Source organism: Artemia sp. Qi Xiang Cuo, chromosome 15 (assembly GCF_049724085.1).
Source record: "Artemia sp. Qi Xiang Cuo chromosome 15, ASM4972408v1, whole genome shotgun sequence".
Taxonomy (NCBI): domain Eukaryota; kingdom Metazoa; phylum Arthropoda; class Branchiopoda; order Anostraca; family Artemiidae; genus Artemia; species Artemia sp. Qi Xiang Cuo.
In genome coordinates, this window is record NC_142808.1 from 49415648 (window position 1) to 49439560 (window position 23913).

General features: G+C 36.8%; 1 protein-coding gene across 1 annotated transcript; it reads left to right on the forward strand.

The window, feature by feature from the left end:
* The first annotated feature begins 1575 nt into the window (after positions 1-1575).
* Positions 1576-21244, forward strand: LOC148943782 (uncharacterized). Its single transcript, XM_089101239.1, is given in 3 exon segments — positions 1576-3254; positions 4918-5251; positions 20380-21244. Coding segments are annotated over 3 exon segments (2868 nt in total). The 5' UTR covers positions 1576-1585.
* Positions 21245-23913: the final 2669 nt, after the last annotated feature.

A 23913-nucleotide genomic window follows, 5' to 3' on the forward strand; every position in this document is an offset into this window, starting at 1 on the left:
AAAATGGCCAATCAGTTATTGTACATGCTGAAAAATAAACATTTGTCAATGAATGCAATTTGACTAGTACTAGGTAGTATCAGGATAGCTAAGTATTAACAATCTTGATTGAGGGAGGTTGATTTGTCATTTACTTAAAAAAAGCTTTTTCCATAGATTGGTTTTTCAGAAAAAGTAAACAACTCCATTGAACAAAAAAGGAATAAAATAATCGGTACTTATGCATTTTATGCCACACACCGCTATAGAATGTAGAGGGAAATACTTCAAGAAACCAGTCAAACGGGTATTTGCAATTGATAAATGGATCGCAAAGCGTGGTTTCTCATTGCGTTTACAATTCAGTTACCTGCCATCATTCACGCATATAGGTTTTCAGTGCAGATTTAATTAATTATTATTAAAAAAAAAAAAATCGCAGTGTTATAGTGAAAGAATATAAAAAAAAATTTTAACAGTGTTATAATGCAGGGATACTGCCAGAGGGTTTTTGGAGAATTTTAATTTCGACGAAAGTGGGCCCCGAGTTATAACTGGATTTATTACATAAAAGGGGCCCTTGCGCAGCGGCGGATCCCGGGGGGGTCCCTGGCCCCCCCCCCCCAAAATTTTCTGGCGCCCTCTCATCCATCGTGCAAACGACCCTTTTTTGTGAATGATTCAACTAAGGCCGACGCTAAAACAAAAAAATCGGATACGCCGTCATTTTTTACTTTCTTTTTATCACATTATCTAAAGTTCAAATCCGACACTGCACGAATCATGATTATTGGGTTTATTTTTGGGACGTGCTAAACGAGCAAAACATTTTGTGAATGCTTACGAGAAACGCATGTCTTTGGGGAGTTGCGTGGGTGGTTAGATCCAACCGGCGGGAGGCTAGGCGCGAGCGACCCTGCCACTGCCTTCGGAGTATTTTTGCTCCGTGTGTTAGACCAGTTAGACGGAAACGCATTTAAAATGGATCGGAAAAAAAATCAGGGCATGAATATAGAACAGAGAAGAAACAAAGAATGATGGCGGAAAGCCGTAAAGGATCGAGGGACATCTCTGATTATTTTGCCAAGAAAGATCAGATTAAAGGTAAGCTTTTAAAGATAGAACAATCAGGAAGGAGTGTCGTTTAAATTGGGTATCAACACTTCTAATTTATATCTTTATCCTATTTTCGGATAGCTTTACTGATAAGGCTCATTCGTCAAGCTTCATCGCGTACCAGCTGCTTTTGTTGTTATATATTGCATACGGTCCCTCTTGTACAGTGTTCTTCGTATGCAATTTGTCCGAAGCGTTTGACCTGATTTTTACCAGCCCACTCGTCTCGCCTGACGGTTATGATATTGGCTTAAAGCAGTATTTTTACCGACACACTGTGTCAGCTCTGAAATTATCTTTCAAATTCTTGCAGTTAAAACTCTCTCTTTAGCCTTGTAAACTTCGGTGATAATTGTTTCGGGTTTCAGCTCTTGAAAAATATTTGTTAGCATATGTCGGGGATCGGTTCTTGGGGTTGCAAATTAAATTAGTGATGTTTAGGGTGGTATTTTATTTCAAAGTCCGGGTTTCCTAGAAATAGTTTTGGGGTATGAAAGTTCAAGATTGTTGGGGGAGTTTAAAGTTAATGTTGCTGATTCAGTTTATTTTCAAATTTAGTTCCAATTCTGCCTTCACCATGTTGAGAGTTAAATCTACTAAAGCAAGCCATTATACAAAGTGTATATACGTTTACAATAAATGTCTTGTGCAAACTTTAAAAGAGAAACTTTTTTTGTTAGATGTTGAGACGACGGCAACTTCTGATGCCCACTCTGAGTCGACGGTCGGAATGCACAAAAACTCATTCAGCCAGGAGAACGAACTGTCACCAACAACTCCGTCCACTTCACAGACGGCCTTCATAACAAACTTCGGCGAAACGACACACACTGATCAGCTGACTGAAGGATCAAGAAGCAGTACTCAAACCTTGGTGGTACATAGCCCAACACTGATTTCACAGTCCCCGCACCCGCAGCAGAATCAAAGCGCTATTTTTTCGCCTGAAACTGACTTCACGCCGTCGAATGACTTTGGTATTGCAGAAGCGCTGAAAGAGCGAAATCAGTTGTCTTCTGGCGAAATTATGTTTTTTATGAACGAAAGGTGGAAGCCGAAGAACCAATCTGATCTTCCAGTCTCGACACAAAAGAGAAAAGGTGGCGAAGTCAAGCGTCGCTTGAATACCGAACATCTTGCCCGGTATCCTTGGCTCGCAGTGAGTCGTCATCAAGACCACGAAGGCGTTTGGTGCAGTGTTTGTGTTTTGATGAGGACCAACGAAAGCGGAGGAGGATGGTCGGCCTTATCTGGAGGCGGCGGAGGGTAAAAAATGGGAAAGTTGGTCTTGAAACCGCTAAAAGACTATTCGAAACTTTCCGGGAAAGATGGTGCGCTGACAAACCATGCTGAAGCACGGTTTCACAAACACTGCCAGGAAAAAGCTGCCGCGCTGCTAACAACGTTTCAGCGCGGTAGTCAAGATCAAGATATCAGGAATGCTCTGGACTGTGAAAGGGTCAAGCAAATACAGCAGAACCGTGCACTCTTGAGAAGCGTTGTTGAAACTGTCAAGCTTTGCGGGGCACAGAATATCCCCCTTCGTGGCCACCGTGATGATGGCAAACTTGATATCCAAGACTCTGATGTCATTACAGCAGTAAACGACGGGAATTTCCGCCACCTACTTCGGTATCGGATTCAGAGTGGAGACTCGCAACTTAAAAATTTACTTGAAAATGCACCGAGCAACGCCAAATATACGAGTAAACAGATCCAGAATGAACTGATTGGAACAATTGGGGAAATGATAAAAACCGAAGTAGTGAGAAAAGCAAACAAAGCAACGGTTTGGTGTCTTCTTGCGGACGAGTCAACAGACAGGCAGACCAGGGAGCTGATGGTCATTGTTTGTCGTTATGTGTGTAAAACCGAGCAGGGATACGTGATTCGAGAAGATCCTTTTGCAGTTGTCGATGCCTTTCAAACCCTGTCAAGACTCGCTGGAGATGAGGAAAGTGACGACGGTAGAAGCATCGAAGAGAAGCTAGACGGCAAGAGCCTCGGGAAGCTGCTGTTGAGTGAGGTCAGGAAGTCAAATCTGGATTTGTCAAAGTGCGTTGGTCAAGGATACGACAAAGCTGCTAGCATGGCAAGCTTGACAAATGGTGCTGCTGCTGAAGTTAAACGCCAGTGTGAACTGGCAGATTACTTCCACTGTGTGAGCCATGCCACAAATCTCTCATGTTCAAAGATAGTTTCAGTTCCCATTCTTCGCAATGCCCAAGACGTTGTTCGAGACACAATTTCTCACTTCAGCTCAAGTGCCAAGAGAACAAGACTTCTAAAAAAGCATCTTATCGCGGACAAAGCTAAAACAGAGACACTCGTCAGTCTTTGTACCACGAGATTTGTAGAGAGACACGAAGCAATCAGCAGGTTTTGGGACTCCCTTCCGTCGATCGTTTCTGCTCTGCAGGAGATGGAAGGATGGCACGATCGAGAGGCAAGTAGCAGAGCTTATGCATTACGATCCTGCATTGAAAAATCAGATACACTCGTAGGACTGGTTTGCCTGAATTCGTTTTCGTCGATCATGAAACCTTTGGCCGAGTCACTACAACAGAAGGATGGTGACCTCGTGAGAGCCTTGTCCCTCATTAGCAGCGTGAAGGCAATGCTGGAAGATATGCGATCACATGCCGAAACCAAATTTAGACTGCTTTACGAAGATCTTCTGAAAATGGCCGAAAAGATTGATGCTACCATCAAGGTAACGCAGCCACGCATAGCTTCACGTTCTACATACCGGGCAGGGGTACCCAAGATGGATCCAGAAAGTCATTATAGGATGGCGGCATTTATTCCAGCCCTGGACGCCATGCTGCTTGATTTTACGGAGCGGTTCAGCTGCCATTTTACGAATGCTGCAAAACTTTCAGCTTTGATCCCGGCTGTGGTTAATGGCAAACGCTGGGAGGACGTTCAGCCAGGGTACGAAAAGTACAAGGAGCTGCTCGTGGGTATGGAGATAGACGTTAAAACCGAGTTTGAGATTTGGAACAAGTATTGGTCTAAGGAAACCGTGCAAAAACCGAAAACAGCTATTTCAGCGCTGAACAGTTGTCAGGAAAATGTATTTCCCAACATCTTTGCATTGTTGACAATTCTCGCGACGCTTCCTGTGTCAACCTGTGAAGCAGAACGAATGTTTTCAAAGGTTGACAGGACATGTTCATCAATACGAAGCACGATGACTGAAGAGAGGTTGGAGGCTCTGCTACTCATGCAGACTTACAGAGACGAACTGCCGAAAACAGACGATGCTATCGATATGTTTGCTCTCAGAAAAGCTCGCCGATTGAGTTTAGTTGTGTAGTGTGGTACTGTTTTTATTTTCTTTTGCTACGTTTTAACTTTATGAGCATATTTGGCAGTGTTTTCATATAAATAAAGAGCTATCAAATTAGTCCTGTATAATCAGTTTTTGGCGCCCTGTGTCCGGCGCGGCCCCCCCCCCAAGATTTTCCTCTAGATCCGCCGGTGCCCTTGCGTGTAAGTCTCACTCAATGCCTTTCTAGTTTTATTTAGGCAGTGCGGTATTAATTGGTAGCAATATGTCAGTGACGAAAGACCATTTTAACCGCCGTATGGACGAGCTTCAAAGTTTGATTTCAAAGCTTCAAAATGAAAGTAAAGTACTGAGAGCAGAAAAAAAATTTCTAAGGACTGAGCTGGTTCAAGTCAAGACTACTGCCCTGCGATCGGAGATGTACGCTCGAAGAAATAACACTCTTATTCACGGTGTTTAAACCCTACAAGGAACAGAAAAACTCCGAGAAACTGAATTGACATTTCTTCAGTGTAAGCTTTGAATTACAGATGCTGATGAGCTAAGTATGGGTATATTGTACCGTATTTCTAAGAAGACGGCTCCCTCCCAATCTGGAGCTAGGCCGAGCCTTCGAAGTAATTCACAAAAGCAGAAAGCTATCGAGCCTATCTTTATTAGCCTCTCAGAAACTGAACGCTCAGCTATTATGAAAGAATGTGGAAAGCTGAAAAAAACGGGTTTCAGTGTGTCAACAGACTTGCCAGCTGAGCTCGGTAAACGAAGAAAAGAATTACTAGCGCTCGGGTACAAGCTGAAAAGTTCTAAATTGGCAGCAGAAAAGGTTGCAGAAACTCGTGTTGTTCAGCGAGGAATAAGACTGTGGTTAGAGGTAAAAAAGTCGCAAAATTTACAATGGAAGTAGAGATGGGGGTCCGACTCGTGTCACCCACCCCTGCTGCCACCTATAACTTTTTTTAACACCATATATTGGCACGAGAACCACGTGGTTTATGGTTTTTGTCAATGAGAATGAAAAAACAGGAACTTTCTCACTTTCATGGATGTCAACAGCAATTTATGTATGTTTCATGGTTTTTGTCAGTGAGAATGGAAAAACAGCATTTTTCTCACTTTGCTGTCAGTCATTCATCAAATTGTTTCCGGGCAAAGTTTAGTAATGTCTGACAGGTACTGCTCCAGGAATAGATCCAAGTCATTAATGTCTTTGCCTCAGAAACAACTCTTTTGGTCGAACTCCAAAGGATATTAATAACCAAACGCCATGAAAACAATTCTCCATGAAACATCTTAACGATGAATTGTTTTAGCGCGGGAATCAGGTTTCTTATTAATTTGAAATGCATGAGCGCAGAGATGCCAAAAACAATAGGAGCACGCTGAATTACGTTTAGGGATAGTTTTGGCGAAACTGTTTTAGACAGATTATGGAATTATTTCGGCGAAGGATTTTTGAAGAGATTTTAGAAGAGGATTTGAAGGTGAAACTCTGTGGTCGTTATAATAAACAAGTTTCATTTAAACAGTATTGTGAGGTCCTCTACCCCAACCCCAAAGGGTTCCGATCCCCCTACCCCAACCCCAAAGGAAGCCCCCTGTCCTCAAAGGTCCCCCAAGCTCCCAAAGGGCCACCGGCGCCCCCAAAGGCCCACCCCAGACCCCCAAAGGCCCTCACCGGGCCCCCCAAAGGCCCATCGATCTCCCAAAAGACCAACGGGGTCCCAAAGGCCCTCCACCGGTCTCCAAATGCCCCCCAGGCTCCCAACTGGCCCCCCGGGCCCCCAAAGGCCCACCCCCCGCCCCCAAAGGTCCACCGGGCTCCCAAAGGACCAATCGGCCCTCAAGTGCACCCCAGACCCCCAAAGGCCCTCCCAGTGCCCCAAAGGCCCACCCCCGGTCCCCAATGGTCCCCCGGGCCAGAGAAGCGCCGCCGGGATGCGCCGTGGGCCAGGAAAGCGCCGCAGGATGTGCCACCGGGATGCGCCGCGGGTCAGGAAAGCACCGCAGGGGATGTGCCACAGGGAGGCACCGCAGGAAAGCGCCGCAGGATGCGCCGCAGGGATGCGCCGCAAAAAAAAGTAAACTAAAAGTAAAAATTTCGAAATGTTATCCCCCAAACGCCCTCCCCAGCCCCCCACAGGCCCGCCCCAGGGCCGCAAAGGTCCCCCCGGCTCCCACAGGGCCAACCGACCCCCCCAGGGTCCCCCAAACCCCCTCCCGGGGCCCCCCAAAGAGTCCCGCTCCATTTTTTTTAATACTTTTTATGGCTTTATTATATCTTTTCTGAACAAATTCAATTCAGAATGTCCTTCCTACACCCCTGTTTCAATCTCAAAGAGTCCACAACAGAATTCGTAAATAGTTTATTGAATTTTTTAACATGTTATTTTTTTAACTTTTTTATTTATCCCGAAATGATAGGAAATAGGCTTACAGCTCTACCAATCCTACTCTTTGCTTGTTCATAGAAACGTCATGGCTTTACCACTGGTACTCTATGGCAGGTTATCGACACTACCTAGTTTATTGCATGCATTAAATCAGTATTTTTTACGCAATGGAAGGATAAACACACAATTCATATCTGTAAAAAAGTGAGGATGAATTATTCGACGAACGTATGTGCACATGATAAAATCATTGTCGTATTGAATGCTAACAAGGAGAAATACCTGAACTATGAAACGAGTGCAAGCGGTAACACTATTGGAAATGTATGCATGCGTTGTCATGACAGCGAGAAGTTAGATTTCTTTGGAGTACCCAAGAATTTCAATCGTGTAAACGGTGGATATGCAAGAGTAACATTACCAGAGACATTAGTGCTCAAAGAGAATGAGAACTTAAAAATAATTGTCGATGATCGGGGACAACTCCTTGCTAGGGTTTCTGGTAACACATTACATGTTGATAAATCATATTATCATCTTTACATTATGAGCATTTTAAAGAGAACAAGAATAATAAGACAAAAATACTACTGCAGTAATGTCATTAATAATATTTTGTCATTATGGCAAAACTGCCATTTTTTTAAAAATGATATGACAGTAGAGAGTGAAATCACCGGCAGACTAAAAATGACATTAGCAGACAATATCATCAATGAATATGAAGATGAATTGACGGAAAGTGACGCGCAAGTGTACTAATAATGTGTAATAATGCATTTAACGTATTTTTATATTAATATTCTACATCTCATTATTTCATTAAAAATATTTTATGCATTATTTTGTTAAGTGTTCATTATTTTAGGGTATGCTAGAACGTCAAACGTTCAGAATATCTATTAAAAAGATCAGAGATGAAAGAAAAAGAATTTTTAGAGATAAAGATACTACTAGCAGGCTCAATGTTTCATAGACGATAGAAAAGTTCAAGATCTCTTCTGAATTTTACCAAAGAACACAATTCACTTCTAATTTTACCAGAGAAAATAAAAAGCTTCCACTTCAGTTTTAAGTTCACCGAGACATAAAAAATTTAAAGTTCACTTCTAAATTTTTCTGTAGAAGATAGGAAAAGTTATGCTATGATTATGATTATTTTCCATGGAGATAAAAAGTTTCACTTTATTTCTAAATTTTCTTAAATTCAATTCCAACCTTTCTCAAAGAGTCAAATTTAAAGTTCTGTTCCAAATATTTTCCCGGAAGACGAAAAGTTCAACTTCGATTCTGAAATTTTCTCAATGAAAATGAAATAAGCTATTGATCATTTCTATTTTCTCAAAATAAATATAAAAATTTTCCGCTTCAGTTCAGATTTTTCACAAACATATGATAAAATTTAAAATAATGTTCCAAATTTTTCATAGAAGTTAAAAAAGTTCAAGTTCTCTTCTGAATTTTATAAATGAAAATGAAATAAGCTACTGATCAATTCTACTTTCACCAGAGAAAATAAAAAGCTTCCAGGTCAGTTTTAAGTTCACCAAGACATAAAAAATTTTAAGTTCACTTCTAGATTTTTCTGTAGAAGATAGGAAAAGTTATCCTATGATCGTGTTTATTTTCCATGAAGATAAAAAGTTTCAATTTAATTCTAAATTTTCTTAAATTCAATTCCAACCTTTCTCAAAGAGTCAAATTTAAAGTTCTGTTCTAAATATTTCCCCGGGAGTAGAAAAGTTCAACTTCGATTCTGAATTTTCTCAATGAAAATTAAATGAGATATTGATCATTTCTATTGTCCCAAGATAAATATAAAAATTTTCCATATCAGTTCAGATTTTTCTCAAACAGATGAAAAAATTTAAAATACTGTTTCAAATTTTTCATAGAAGATAGAAAAGTTCAAGTTCTCTTCTGAATTTTACTAAAGAACACAATTCAATTCTAATTTCACCAGAGAAAATAAAAAGCTTCCACATCAGTTTTAAGTTCACAAAGACATAAAAAATTTTAAGTTCAATTCTAATTTTTCCGTAAAAGATAGGAAAAGTTATCCTATGATTGTGTTTATTTTCCATGAAGATAAAAATTTTCAGTTTAATTCTAAATTATCTTAAATTCAATTCCGTTCTTTCTCAAAGAGTCAAATTTAAAGTTCTGTTCTAAATATTTTCCTGGGAGAAGCAATCTTCAACTTCGATTCTAAATTTTCTCAATGAAAATGAAATAAGTTATTGATCTTTTCTATTTTCCCAAAATAAATATAAAAATTTTCCACTTCAGTTCAGATTTTTCTCAAACAGATGAAAAAATTTAAAATACTGTTCCAAATTTTTCATAGAAGTTAAGAAAGTTCAAGTTCTCTTCAGAATTTTACCAATGAACACAATTCAATTCTAATTTCACCAGAGAAAACAAAAATCTTCCACGTCAGTTCTTTATTTCACAAAGACATAAAGAAATTTAAAGTTCAATTCTAAATTGTTCGGTGGAAGATAGGAAAAGTTATACTATGATTTGTAATTATTTTCCAAGAAGATAAAAAGTTTCACTTTAATTCTAATTTTCTTAAATCCTGAAATGACATGAAATATGCTTACGGCTCTGCCAATCGTACTCTATGCTTGTTCATGGACACGACGCGGCTTTCCCACTGGTACTCTATGGCTGGTTATCGACACTACCTAGTTTATTGCATGCATTAAGTCAGTATTTATTACGCAGTGGAAGGATAAACACACAATTCATATCTGTAAAAAAGTGAGGATGAATTATTCGACGAACGAATGTGCACATGATAAAATCATTGTCGTATTGAATGCTGACAAGGAGAAATACCTGAACTATGAAACGAGTGCGAGCGGTAACACTATTGGAAATGTATGCATGCGTTGTCATGACAGCGAGAAGTTAGATTTCTTTGGACTATCGAAATCATTCAAAATTGCTCAAGGTGGATATGCGAGAGTGAGAGCACCAGAGATGATAGTGCTAAAGGAGAATTCCAACTTAAAAACAATTGTCGATGATCGGGGACAACTTCTTGCTTACAGTTCTGGTAGCACGATACCTATTGATAGATCCTATTCCCATCGTTCTGGTATTACTATTCAAATGAAAGCAAAGAAGAAAAGAAAGGCCTACTGCTGCACTAGTGTAATAAATTATATCATGTCTACCTGCCAGAACTGCCATATATGTAATAATAATGTGAGAATAGACAATGAAATCACAGGCAGAATAAAAAGGACATTAGCAGACAATATCATCAATGAATATAAAGATGAATTGACGGAAAGTGAAGCGCGAGTGAAATAATGTGTAATAATGTATTTAACATATTTTTATATTAATATTCTACATCTCATTATTTCATTAAAAATATTTTATGCATTATTTTGTTAATTGTTCCTTATTTTAGGGTATGCTAGAACGTCAAACGCTCAGAATATCTATTAATAAGGTCAGAGATGAAAGAAAAAGAATTTTTAGAGATAAAGATACTACTATCAGGCTCAATGTTTCATAGAAGATAGAAAAGTTCAAGATCTCTTCTGAATTTTACCAAAGAACACAATTCAATTCTAATTTCACCAGAGAAAACAAAAATCTTCCACTTAATTTCATTATTTCACAAAGACATAACGAAATTTTAAGTTCAATTCTAAATTTTTCTGTAGAAGATAGGAAAAGTTATGCTATGATTGTTATTATTTTCCATGGAGATAAAAAGTTTCACTTTAATTCTAAATTTTATTAAATTAAACTCCAACCTGTCTCAAAGAGTCAAATTTAAAGTTCCGTTCCAAATATTTTCCCGGAAGAAGAAAAGTTCAACTTCGATTCTGAATTTTAATAAGGAACACAATTCAATTCTAATTTAACAAGAGAAAAAAAAAATCTTCCACTTAAGTTCTTTATTTCATAATTACATAAATAAATTTAAAGTTCAATTCTAAATTTTTCGGTGGAGGATAGAAAAAGCAATACCATACTTGTGAATATTTTCCCGGAAAATAAAAATTTCTAGTTCAATTAAAAATTTTCTCAACGAAGTCAAGGAAAGTTCAAGTTCTCTTCTGAATTTTCTCAATGAAAAAGAAATAAGTTATTCATCATTTCTATTCGCACAAAATAATATAAAAATTTCCACTTCAGTTCAGATTTTTCTCAAAGAGATGAAAAAATTTAAAGTTCTGTTCCAAATATTTTCCCGAGAGAAGAAAAGTTCAACTTCGATTCTAAATTTTCTCAATGAAAATGAAATAAGTTATTGATCAATTCTATTTTCCCAAAACAATATAAAAATTTTCCACTTCAGTTCAGATTTTTCTCAAACAGATGAAAAAATTTAAAATACTGTTCCAAATTTTTCATAGAAGTTAAAAAAGTTCAAGTTCTCTTCTGAATTTTACCAAAGAACACAATTCAATTCTAATTTCACCATAGAAAATAAAAAGCTTCCGCGTCAGTTTTAAGTTCAACAAGACATAAAAAATTTTAAGTTCACTTCTAGATTTTTCCGTAGAAGATAGGAAAAGTGATCCTATGATTGTGATTATTTTCCATGAAGATAAAAAGTTTCACTATAATTCTAAATTTTCTTAAATTCAATTCCATCCTTTCTCAAAGAGTTGAAAAAATTTAAAGTTCTGTTCTAAATATTTTCCCGGGGGAAGAAAAGTTCAACATCAATTCTGAATTTTCTCAATGAAAATGAAATAAGTTTTTGATCATTTCTTTTTTTCCAAAATAAATATAAAAATTTTCCACTTCAGTTCAGATTTTTCTCAAAGAGATGAAGAAATACAAAATACTGTTCCAAATTTTTCATAGAAGTTAAAAAAGTTCAAGTTCTCTTCAGAATTTTACCAAAGAACACAATTCAATTCTAATTTCACCAGAGAAAACAGAATCTTCCACTTCAGTTCTTTATTTCACAAAGACATAAAGAAATTTAAAGTTCAATTCTAAATTTTTCGGTGAGAGATAGAAAAATTAATACCATACTTGTGAATATTTTCACAAAAGATAAATACCATACAAGTGAATATTTTCCTGGAAGATAAAAAGTTCTAGTTCAATTTAAAATTTTCACAACGAAGTGAAGAAAAGTTCAAGTTCTCTTCTGAATTTTCTTAAAGAAGTGAAAAAAGTTAGCTCAATTCTGAATTTTACCAATGAAAATGAAAAAGCTCCCACTTCAGTTCTTAATTTCTCAAAGACATAAAACAATCAAAGTTCTCTTCTAATTTTTCCAAGAAAATAAAAAGGTTCCATTTCAGTTCAGGTTTTTTCTCAAAGAGATGAAAAATTTAAAGTTCTATTCTAATTTTAAATTAAATTTTAGCTCCTTTGTCTTATGGATTTACCCCTCAAATTTCTAAATTAGAAAATGAGGGACTCGTTCTATTATAAAAGACAATCGTTCAAACTCGTTCATCTAACCTCCAAAACAATAGGTTAGGTTAGGTATAAATAAATATTAATAAATAAATAGAAACATTTCTACATGTTTATGTTTGTTTTGGTTAACTTTTCATGCGCGCTCATGATAAGTTAACCTAACCTTTCCCGGCGAGTATGGTTAGGTTAGGTTAGATTAAGTTAGGTTAGATTAGGTTAGGTTAGCCCACGTACGCGTCACTTAGGTTAGCTTAGGTTAGGTGAGAGACAGGCAAAACGTTAGGTATATGATTAGGTTAGGTTAGGTTAGATTAAGTTAGGTTAAGTTAGGTTAGGTTAGGTTAGCCTACGTACGCGCGCGTACGTAGGCTAACCTAACCTAACCTAACTTAACCTAACCTAACTTAATCTAACCTAACCTAACCATACTCGCCGGGAAAGGTTAGGTTAACTTATCATGAGCGCTCATGACAAGTTAACCTAACTTAAACATGTAGAAATGTTTCTATTTATTTATACCTAACCTATTGTTTTGGAGGTTAGATGAACGAGTTTGAACGATTGTCTTTAATAATAGAACGAGTCCCTCATTTTCTAATTTAGAAATTTGAGGGGTAAATCCATAAGACAAAGGAGCTAAAATTTAATTTAAAATTAGAATAGAACTTTAAATTTTTCATCTCTTTGAGAAAAAACCTGAACTGAAATAGAACCTTTTTATTTTCTTGGAAAAATTAGAAGAGAACTTTGATTGTTTTATGTCTTTGAGAAATTAAGAACTGAAGTGGGAGCTTTTCATTTTCATTGGTAAAATTCAGAATTGAGCTAACTTTTTTCACTTCCTTAAGAAAATTCAGAAGAGAACTTGAACTTTTCTTCACTTCGTTGTGAAAATTTTAAATTGAACTAGAACTTTTTTATCTTCCGGGAAAATATTCACATGTATGGTATTTATCTTCTTTGAAAATATTCACAAGTATGGTATTAATTTTTCTATCTCTCACCGAAAAATTTAGAATTGAACTTTAAATTTCTTTATGTCAATGTGATATAAAGAACTGAAGTGGAAGATTTTGTTTTCTCTGGTGAAATTAGAATTGAATTGTGTTCTTTGGTAAAATTCTGAAGAGAACTTGAACTTTTTTAACTTCTATGAAAAATTTGGAACAGTATTTTGTATTTCTTCATCTCTTTGAGAAAAATCTGAACTGAAGTGGAAGATTTTTATATTTATTTGGGGAAAATAGAAATGATCAAAAACTTATTTCATTTTCATTGAGAAAATTCAGAATTGAAGTTGAACTTTTCTTCTCCCGGGAAAATATTTAGAACAGAACTTTAAATTTTTTCATCTCTTTGAGAAAGGTCGGAATTGAATTTAAGAAAATTTAGAATTAAAGTGAAACATTTTATCTTCATGGAAAATAATCACAATCATAGGATAACTTTTCCTATCTTCTACGGAAAATTTTAGAAGTGAACTTAAAATTTTTTATGTCTTGGTGAACTTAAAACTGACGCGGAAGCTTTTTATTTTCTCTGGTGTAATTAGAATTTAATCGTGTTCTTTGGTAAAATTCAGAAGAAAACTTGGACTTCTTTAACTTCTATGAAAAATTTGGAACAGTATTTTAAATTTTTTCATCTGTTTGAGAAAAATCTGAACTGAAGTGGAAAATTTTTATATTGTTTTGGGAAAATAGAATTGATCAATAACTTATTTCATTTTCATTGAGAAAATTTAGAATCGAAGTTAAACTTTTCTTCTCCCGGGACAATATTTGGAAAAGAACTTTAAATTTTTTCATCTCTTTGAGAAAAATCTGAAGTGAAGTGGAAATTTTGATATTATTTTGTGCGAAAAGAGATTATCAATAACTTATTTCTTTTTCATTGAGAAAATTCAGAAGAGAACTTGAACTTTCCTTGACTTCGTTGAGAAAATTTTTAATTGAACTAGAAATTTTTATTTTCCGGGAAAATATTCACAAGTATGGTATTGCTTTTTCTATCCTCAACCGAAAAATTTAGAATTGAACTTTAAATTTCTTTATGTCAGTGTGAAATAAAGAACTGAAGTGGAAGATTTTTATTTTCTCTGGTGAAATTAGAATTGAATTGTGTTCTTTAGTAAAATTCAGAATCGAAGTTGAACTTTTATTCTTCCTGGAAAATATTTGGAACAGAACTTTAAATTTGACTCTTTGAGAAAGGTTGGAATTTAATTTAAGAAAATTTAGAATTAAAGTGAAACTTTTTATCTCCATGGAAAATAATCACAATCATAGCATAACTTTTCCTATCTTCTACAGCAAAAATTTAGAATTGAACTTTAAATTTTTTTATGTCTTTGTGAAATAAAGAACTTAAGTGGAAGATTTTTGTTTTCTCTGGTGAAATTAGAATTGAATTGTGTTCTTTGGTAAAATTCAGAAGAGATCTTGAACTTTTCTATCTTCTATGAAACATTGAGCCTGCTAGTAGTATCTTTATCTCTAAAAATTCTTTTTCTTTCATCTCTGACCTTTTTAATAGATATTCTGATTGTTTGACGTTCTAGCATACCCTAAAATAATGAACACTTAACAAAATAATGCATAAAATGTTTTTAATGAAATAATGAGATGTAGAATATTAATATAAAAATACGTTAAATACATTATTACACATTATTTCACTTGCGCTTCACTTTCCGTCAATTCATCTTTATATTCATTGATGATATTGTCTGCTAATGTCCTTTTTATTCTGCCTGTGATTTCATTGTCTATTCTCACATTATTTTTACATAGATGGCAGTTCTGGCAGGTAGACATGATATAATTTATTACACTAGTGCAGCAGTAGGCCTGTCTTTTCTGCTTTGCATTAATTTGAATAATAATACCAGAAAGGTGGGACTAGGACCTATCAATAGATATCACGCTAGCAAAACTGTAAGCAATGAGTTTCCCTCGATCATCAATAATTATTTTTAAGTTGTCACTCTCTTTTAGCACTATCCTCTCTGGTGCTCTCACTGTCGCATATCCACCTTGAGCAATTTTGAATGATTTCGATAGTTCAAAGAAATCTGACTTCTCGCTGTCATGAAAACGCATGCATACATTTCCAATAGTGTTACCGCTTGCACTCGTTTCATAGTTCAGGTATTTCTCCTTGTCAGCATTCAATACTACAATGATTTTATCATGTGCACAGTCGTTCGTCGAATAATTCATCATCACTTTTTTACAGATATGAATTGTGTGTTTATCCTTCCATTGCGGAATAAATACTGATTTAATGCATGCAATAAACTAGGTAGTGTCGATAACCTGCCATAGAGTACCAGTGGGAAAGCCGCGTCGTGTCCATGAACAAGCACAGAGTACGATTGGTAGAGCCGTAAGCATATTTCATGTCATTTCAGGATTTAAGAAAATTAGAATTAAAGTGAAACTTTTCATCTTCATGGAAAATAATTACAAAATCATAGTATAACTTTTCCTATCTTCCACCGAACAATTTAGAATTGAACTTTAAATTTCTTTATGTCTTTGTGAAATAAAGAACTGACGTGGAAGATTTTTGTTTTCTCTGGTGAAATTAGAATTGAATTGTGTTCATTGATAAAATTCAGAAGAGAACTTGAACTTTTTTAACTTCTATGAAAAATTTGGAACAGTATTTTAAATTTTTTCATCTGTATGAGAAAAATCTGAACTGAATTGGAAAATTTTTATATTTATTTTGTGAAAATAGAAATGATCAATAAATTATTTCATTTTCAATGAGAAAATTTAGAATCGAAGTTGAACTTTTCTTCTCCCAGGAAAATATTTAGAACAGAACTTTAAATTTTACTCTTTGAGAAAGAACGGAACTGAATTGAAGATAATTTAGAATTAAAGTGAAACTTTTTATCTTCATGGAAAATAATCACAATCATCAGATAACTTTTCCTATCTTCTACGGAAAAATTCAGAATTGAACTTAAAATTTTTTATGTCTTTGTGAACTTAAAACTGATGTGGAAGCTTTTTATTTTCTCTTGAAATTAGAATTGAATTGTGTTCTTTAGTAAAATTCAGAAGAGAACTTGAACTTTTCTATCTTCTATGAAAAATTTGGAACAGTATTTTCAATTTTTTCATCTGTTTGAGAAAAATCTGAACTGAAGTGGAAAATTTTTATATTTATCTTGGGAAAATAGAAATGATCAATATCTCATTTCATTTTCATTGAGAAAATTCAGAATCGAAGTTGAACTTTTCTTCTCCCGGGGAAATATTTAGAACAGAACTTTAAATTTGACTCTTTGAGAAAGGTTGGAATTGAATTTAAGAAAATTTAGAATTAAAGTGAAGCTTTTTATCTTCATTGAAAATAAACACGATCATAGGATAACTTTTCCTATCTTCTACGGAAAAATTTAGAAGTGAACTTAAAATTTTTTATGTCTTGGTGAACTTAAAACTGACGTGGAAGCTTTTTTATTTTCTCTGGTGAAATTAGAATTGATCAGTAACTTATTTCATTTTCATTGATAAAATTCAGAAGAGAACTTGAACTTTTCTATCTTCTATGAAAAATTTGGAACAGTATTTTAAATTTTTTCATCTGTTTGAGAAAAATCTGAATTGAAGTGGAAAATTTTTATATTATTTTGGGAAAATAGAAATGATCAATAGCTTATTTCATTTTCATTGAGAAAATTTCAGAATCGAAGTTCAACTTTTCGTATTCCGGGAAAATATTTGGAACAGAACTTTAAATTTGACTCTTTGAGAAAGGTCTGAATTGAATTTAAGAAAATTTAGAATTAAAGTGAAACTTTTTATCTCCATTGAAAATAATCATAAACAAAGCATAACTTTTTCTATCTTCGACAGAAAAATTTAGAAGGGAACTTTAAATTTTTTATGTCTCGGTGAACTTAAAACTGAAGTGGAAGCATTTTATTTTATCTCGTAAAATTAGAAGTGAATTGTGTGCTTTGATAAAATTCAGAAGAGATCTTGAACTTTTCTATCTTCTATAAAAAATTGAGGCTGCTAGTAGTATCTTTATCTCTAAAAATTCTTTTTCTTTCATCTCTGATCTTTTTAATAGATATTCTGAACGTCTGACGTTCTAGCATACCCTAAAATAATGAACACTTAACAAAATAATGCATAAATATTTTTAATGAAATAAAGAGATGTAGAATATTAATATAAAAATACGTTAAATGCATTATTACACATTATTAGTACACTTGCGCTTCACTTTCCGTCAATTCATCTTCATATTCATTGATGATATTATCTGCTAATGTCCTTTTTATTCTGCCTGTGATTTCACTGTCTACTGTCACATTATTTTTACATAGATGGCAGTTTTGGCATATTGACAAGATATGATTAATGACATTATTGCAGGAGTAAGCTTGTCTTCTCCTTCTTGTTCTCTTTAAAATGCTAATACCGGAAAGATGATGATATGATTTATCAACAGGTAATGTGTTACCAGACACCCTAGCAAGGAGTTGTCCCCGATCATCGACAATTATTTTTAAGTTTGCATTCTTTTTGAGCACTAATTTCTCTGGTAATGTTACTCTTGCATATCCACCGTTTACACGATTGAAATTCTTGGGTACTCCAAAGAAATCTAACTTCTCGCTGTCATGACAACGCATGCATACATATCCAATAGTGTTACCGCTTGCACTCGTTTCATAGTTCAGGTATTTCTCCTTGTTAGTATTCAATAGGACACTGATTTTTTCATGTGCACATACGTTCGTCGAATAATTCATCCTCACTTTTTTACAGATATGAATTGTGTGTTTATCCTTCCACTGCGTAAAAAATACTGATTTAATGCATGCAATAAACTAGGTAGTGCCGATAACCTGCCATAGAGTACCAGTGGGAAAGCCACGTCATGTCCATGAACAAGCACAGAGTACGATTGGTAGAGCCGTAAGCATATTTCATGTCATTTTAAGATACATAAAAAAGTTAAAAAAATACCATGTTAAAAAATTCAAGAAAGTATTTACGAATTGGGGAGGGGACTCTTTGAGGTTGGAAAATGGGCTTAGGAATGACATTATGAATGGAACTTGTTCAGAAAAGATATAATAAAGCCATAAAAAAGTATAAAAAAAAAATGGAGAGGGACTCTTTGGGGGGCCCAGGGAGGGTGTTTGGGGGACCCTTGGGGGGCCGGTTGGCCCTTTGGGAGCCCGGGGGACCTTTGAGGACCAGGGGAGGGCCTTTGGAGGTCTGAGGAGGGAGTTTGGGGGATAACATTTCGAAATTTTTACTTTTAGTTTACTTTTTTTTTGCGGCGCATCCCTGCGGCGCATCCTGCGGCGCTTACTTGCGGTGCCTCCCTGCGGCGCATCCCCCCCGGTACTTTCCTGACCCGCGGCGCATCCCCTGCGGCACATCCTGTGGTGCTTTCCTGGCCCACGGTCCATCCCGGCGGCGCTTCTGGGGCCGGGGGGACCTTTGGGGACGGGGGGAGGGCCTTTGGGGCACAGGGTGGGCCTTTGGGGGTCTGGGGTGCACTTGATGACCGATTGGTCCTTTGGGAGCCCGGTGGACCTTTGGGGGCCGGGGGAGGGTCTTTGGGGGTCCGGGGGCCAGTTGGGAGCCTGGGGGGCATTTGGGGACCGGTGGAGGGCCTTTGGGACCCCGTTGGTCTTTTGGGAGCTCGATGGGCCTTTGGGGGGCCCAGGGAGGGCCTTTGGGGGTCTGGGGTGGGCCTTTTGGGGCGCCGGTGGCCCTTTGGGAGCTTGGGGGACCTTTGAGGACAGGGGGCTTCCTGTGGGGTTAGGGTAGGGGGATCGGAACCCTTTGGGGTTGGGGTAGAGGACCTCACAACACTGTTCAAATGAAACTTGTGTATTATAACGACCGCAGAGTTTCACCTTCAAATCCTCTTCCAAAATCTCTTCAAAAATCTTTCGCCGAAATAATTCCATAACCTGTCTAAAACAGTTTCGCCAAAATTATCCCTAAACGTAATTCAGCGTGCTCCTTTTGTTTTTGGCATCTCTGCGCTCATGCATTTCAAATTAATAAGAAACCTGATTCCCGCGCTAAAACAATTCATCGTTAAGATGTTTCATGGAGAATTGTTTTCATGGCGTTTGGTTATTAATATCTTTTGGAGTTCGACCAAAAGAGTTGTTTCCGAGGCAAAGACATTAATGACTTGGATCTATTCCTGGAGCAGTACCTGTCAGACATTACTAAACTTTGCCCGGAAACAATTTGATTAATGACTGACAGCAAAGTGAGAAAAATACTGTTTTTCCATTCTCACTGACAAAAGCCATGAAACATACATAAATTGCTGTTGACATCCATGAAAGTGAGAAAGTTCCTGTTTTTTCATTCTCACTGACAAAAACCATAAAACAGACAAAATTCCTGGTTTTGCAAGTGAGAAAATTCCTGTTTTTTCATTCTCATTGACAAAAACCATAAACCACGTGGTTCTCGTGCCAATATATGGTGTTAAAAAAAGTTATAGGTGGCAGCAGGGGTGGGTGACACGAGTCGGACCCCCATCTCTACTAATGGACTAAATCTCAAGACGACTGCTTTGATCCGCTAAAGTTGGCAGTACCCGCCGAACCGGACGATACCGACTCTGATGCTTGAAATGCTATTTGTGTGTTTTGTTTGTTGATGTCTGTTAGCTCCGCCTGCTGTACTCGAACAGATGAAGGAAAAATATGATAACGTTAGCTAAGAGTTTTTTTTTATTTTTTTTTTTTATTTATTATTATTTTTTTTTTTATTATATTTTATTGGGGCTACAGCAGCGGAAACGGAAAAGATTGTCATTGAGGAATTAGTTTTTTTTGCCGCTTGCCGAAATGAGTGATTTGTTTTCCAGAAATGTTTCATTTTCCAATTTTCTGTGTTTCTTGTGTTAATCCATGTTTGTTTACATCAGTTTTTTGTTGCAGTTTCAATGAAGTTCATTCGGGTGTGTGCATTTCTCACGGCTCTCTGCTTTGCTCAAAGATGCGACAACATTCCCCAGAGAGTTTTGGGTAAGTTTTGAGTTCCTTGTCTTCGTCCCCGAGGCCCACTATCTTGCCAGCAGCTCAAAAAAAATTAGAACAGTTAGAAAAGTCGTTATTAAATTTGGAAAAAATTTTGATAGAGTAATTAGTAATGAAAATGATTGTTCTTTTTTTAGTGAAAAGGAATTTCCTCGAAGTAAATATATTCAGTTAATGATTATGCCCCAGGGATGCTCTGAATCTCAGCGCAGTATAGTTCAGCTCAACTGCCAAGGATTATTTTCGTCACTGACAGATGTAATGACCATGTGCCTACAAATACGACCTGACGTTCTTGGACTGTGTGAAACATTTTTGTCAAGGCAGACTGACATCCTGGTAGATATCCCCGGGTATACATCGAATTTTGTACACAGACAAGAGTCAGCACGAGGAGGATTGGCAATCTACACAAAGAGCGAATACCCAGTCTGTGTTAATGGCAAACTGACTCGAAATATAGAAGGTATTTTTGAGTCACTTTTTCTTGATATGTCCCTTCCTTCACAACGGAAGGTAATCGTTGGAGAAATTTACCGATCACCGTCAGGTTCTGTTTCTTCGTTTACGGAATATTTATTGGAAACTCTCCAAATGATTGAAAAACAGAATCAGGATGTGGTCATCATGGGTGATTTCAACATCAACCTAGCCTATCCCCTAACTAATAGCGCGAATGATCTTCTCACTCTTATGTCTGGATTTAATCTTTACCCGTCAACAACTATCCCAACGAGAGTAACTGGGAGTACTCATTCACTAATAGACAATATTTTTTCTACTCTTCCTCCACTCTCGGTTTCAGTAATCCTCAGTAACATGTCAGACAACTTCCCCTTATGTACCGTTTTCAAAACATCAAAGGCAACAAGGTCATTTTCAAAAACTAGAGACGATATTCTGGTTGTAGATCTGAGTGAAGAAAACTTCCGGTTACTTAACGAGGAATTGGAAAATACGACCTGGGATAGCGTTATGGATAAAGAAGATCAGAATGAATGATTTGAAAATTTCCACAGTATATTTACAACACTATATGAAGTATGTTATTTTAAAGAAAACATAAAGAAACGAAGAAGAAAAAAAGGAACAAATTTGCCCGTGGGTTACAGAAAGTTTACTCAGGTGCATCAATAAAAAGAATAATCTTTGGGCGGAATACCGTAATCTACCAAATATAGCTAGCCTGCGGAGTTATAAAATTTATAAGAAATGCCTACGGTTTGTTCTCAGAAAAGCTAAAAGGGATTACTTTAATCAAAGGCTAGCCGAAAGTGGGAAGGATGGAAGGAAAGTATGGAAGACAGTCAATTCAGTGTTACGACCGAATAACCAACAGCATGAACTACCATCCAAAATTACGGTTGATGGAGAAACCTTGACTGAACCAGCACAAGTTGCAAAAACTCTTTGTACCTTCTTCGCCAAAATTGGAGAAAAAACGGCTAACACAGTGCTACCCCCCAGAAAGTCCTACAGGAACTTTATGGGCCTAGCGTGTGTCAAGTCGATGGCACTCATTCCTGTAACTTCGACGGATGTTTCGATGATTGTCAAAGGCTTGAGGGGAGCATCTGCCTCTGGATTCGACCGCGTCCATACTAAAATGTTGAAGGCAGTATTGCCCTCCGTAGTACAACCTTCAACACATTTGGTAAACCTCTCCTTGGAGACGGGCGTGTTTCCATCACTTCTCAAGAAGGCAAGAATAATTCCTCTCCACAAAGGTGGCCCTCAGGACGACCCGTCTAACTTTCGACCCATCTCTTTTCTTTCGGTGTTTTCCAAAGTGTTCGAAAAACCTATGAAGAACCAACTTTACTCTTTTCTGGAAGCTAAGGGATTCCTTAACCAACGCCAATTTGGATTCAGACCAGGAAACTCGATGGAAGATGCCCTGGCATCACTAAGCCTATTCATTAATAAAGCACTTGACCTGGGACTTGTGCCAGCTGATATTTTGCTTGACATAAAAAAAGCGTTCGACAGTATGGATCATGGGATTCTATTAAGTAAAATAGAGCGCATTGGGGTTAGAGGAGAGGCTCTACGATGGTTCCGGTCTTACCTTAGTAGTCGACGTGTTTTTATAGGAGATGATCCACTGAATGACATCATTGTCAACTTCGGTGTGCCGCAAGGCTCAATCTTAGGCCCACTGTTATTCCTGGTTCATGTGAATGACCTAAGTTGCGTTCTGAACCGTAACTCCAGGACTTCAAGGTGCTGCAAGTTATGTTGCGACCCAGAAATTTCGAGCAACGATCATGAATCGGATGAACTTGTGGCGTTCGTGGATGACACTACAATAGTCTCCTGTGACACCGACATGTCAGCGCTCCAGAGTAAACTTGAGGTCATCTTAGAAGAAACTTACATTTGGATGGATGCCAATCGATTTGTAATAAATGTTGACAAATCTTGCGCTCTCTTCTTCTCAAGGATTGGACCTCTTCGCCCAGAGGTATCGGGAATAACGACTTCTCGAGGAACGATCAGACGACCTAAAACTGGCTGTGCCAGGTACCTAGGTGTGCTCCTTGACGAAAAGTTATCCTTCATACATCACATCCACGCTGTGGAGCTGAAGATCTCCCGTAATCTCGGCATTATCAGGAAACTGAAACACACATTCCCTAAAAAAACCCTTCGTCTACTTTGTAAGGGACTTATCAAGCCTCATCTACAGTATTGTGCGTCAATTTGGCAGTCAACATTTATATCCCACCTGAAAAGGCTTGATTCAATCCACAAACATGCCCTGAAAATAATTGGAAATATGGACGATTTTCTTTCCCGTGAATCACTTTATCATTTATCGTGCTCAGTTATCGTTTTCAAATTTTTCTCCGGATTACTTCCATCAGCATTCCACAGTCTATTCCAGTTGGTATCGGAACAGCATCCTAGGAACACGAGATCTGCCTCAAACCTTCTGGTGAGACGAACACATACAGTATGGCCGAATTGTGCACCGGATATGGCGTTCGAGTAAGTGTGGAACATGCTTCTACAAGAGCTGGTATATAGGAGCTGCCTTTAGTATCTTAAAAATTGCGTTAAAAAATGTCGTATTGAATTTTTATAAATACAGTTTATTAATAATTGAGATTTTTTTTTTTTTTTTTTATCATTATTATCACGGTTTTTTTTTTTTTTTTAATTTTTTTTTATTTATTTATTGATTTTTTTTTGTATGGTTATGGTAGCTGTGCTTTTGGGGAGGAAGGGGGGAATCTCTTATATAGTGATTTTTATGGTTGAGGGATGTGGTTGTGTTGAGGAGTAAAGCGAGAGTCGTAAAGCGTGATTAGGAGGAACCGTTATTTTTTTAAGGGACTCAACGTGCATTTTTTTGCATAGAGAAGTTTATTTATTTTTATTTATTTCTATTTGTTTTAATTAAACCCGATTGAAAATGAATCTGAATATTTAAAATATTGCTTTTGGGGTTTAGTGGGGGGGGGAGAAAGGTACCTAGGTTACGATACGTATTTAATATATGCTATGCCTTAACCCAACCCCCCTCCTTATGTGCAACTAAATATCACAGAGGAATCACGCATAAAAGAAAAAATTTTATTAGCCTTTTCTTTGGCTCCTCTATCTCCAGTGGAGTCACCTTCTCCATGGTTGGTAAAGAATAAAAGGAGCAGGTGCCACTTCTCAAA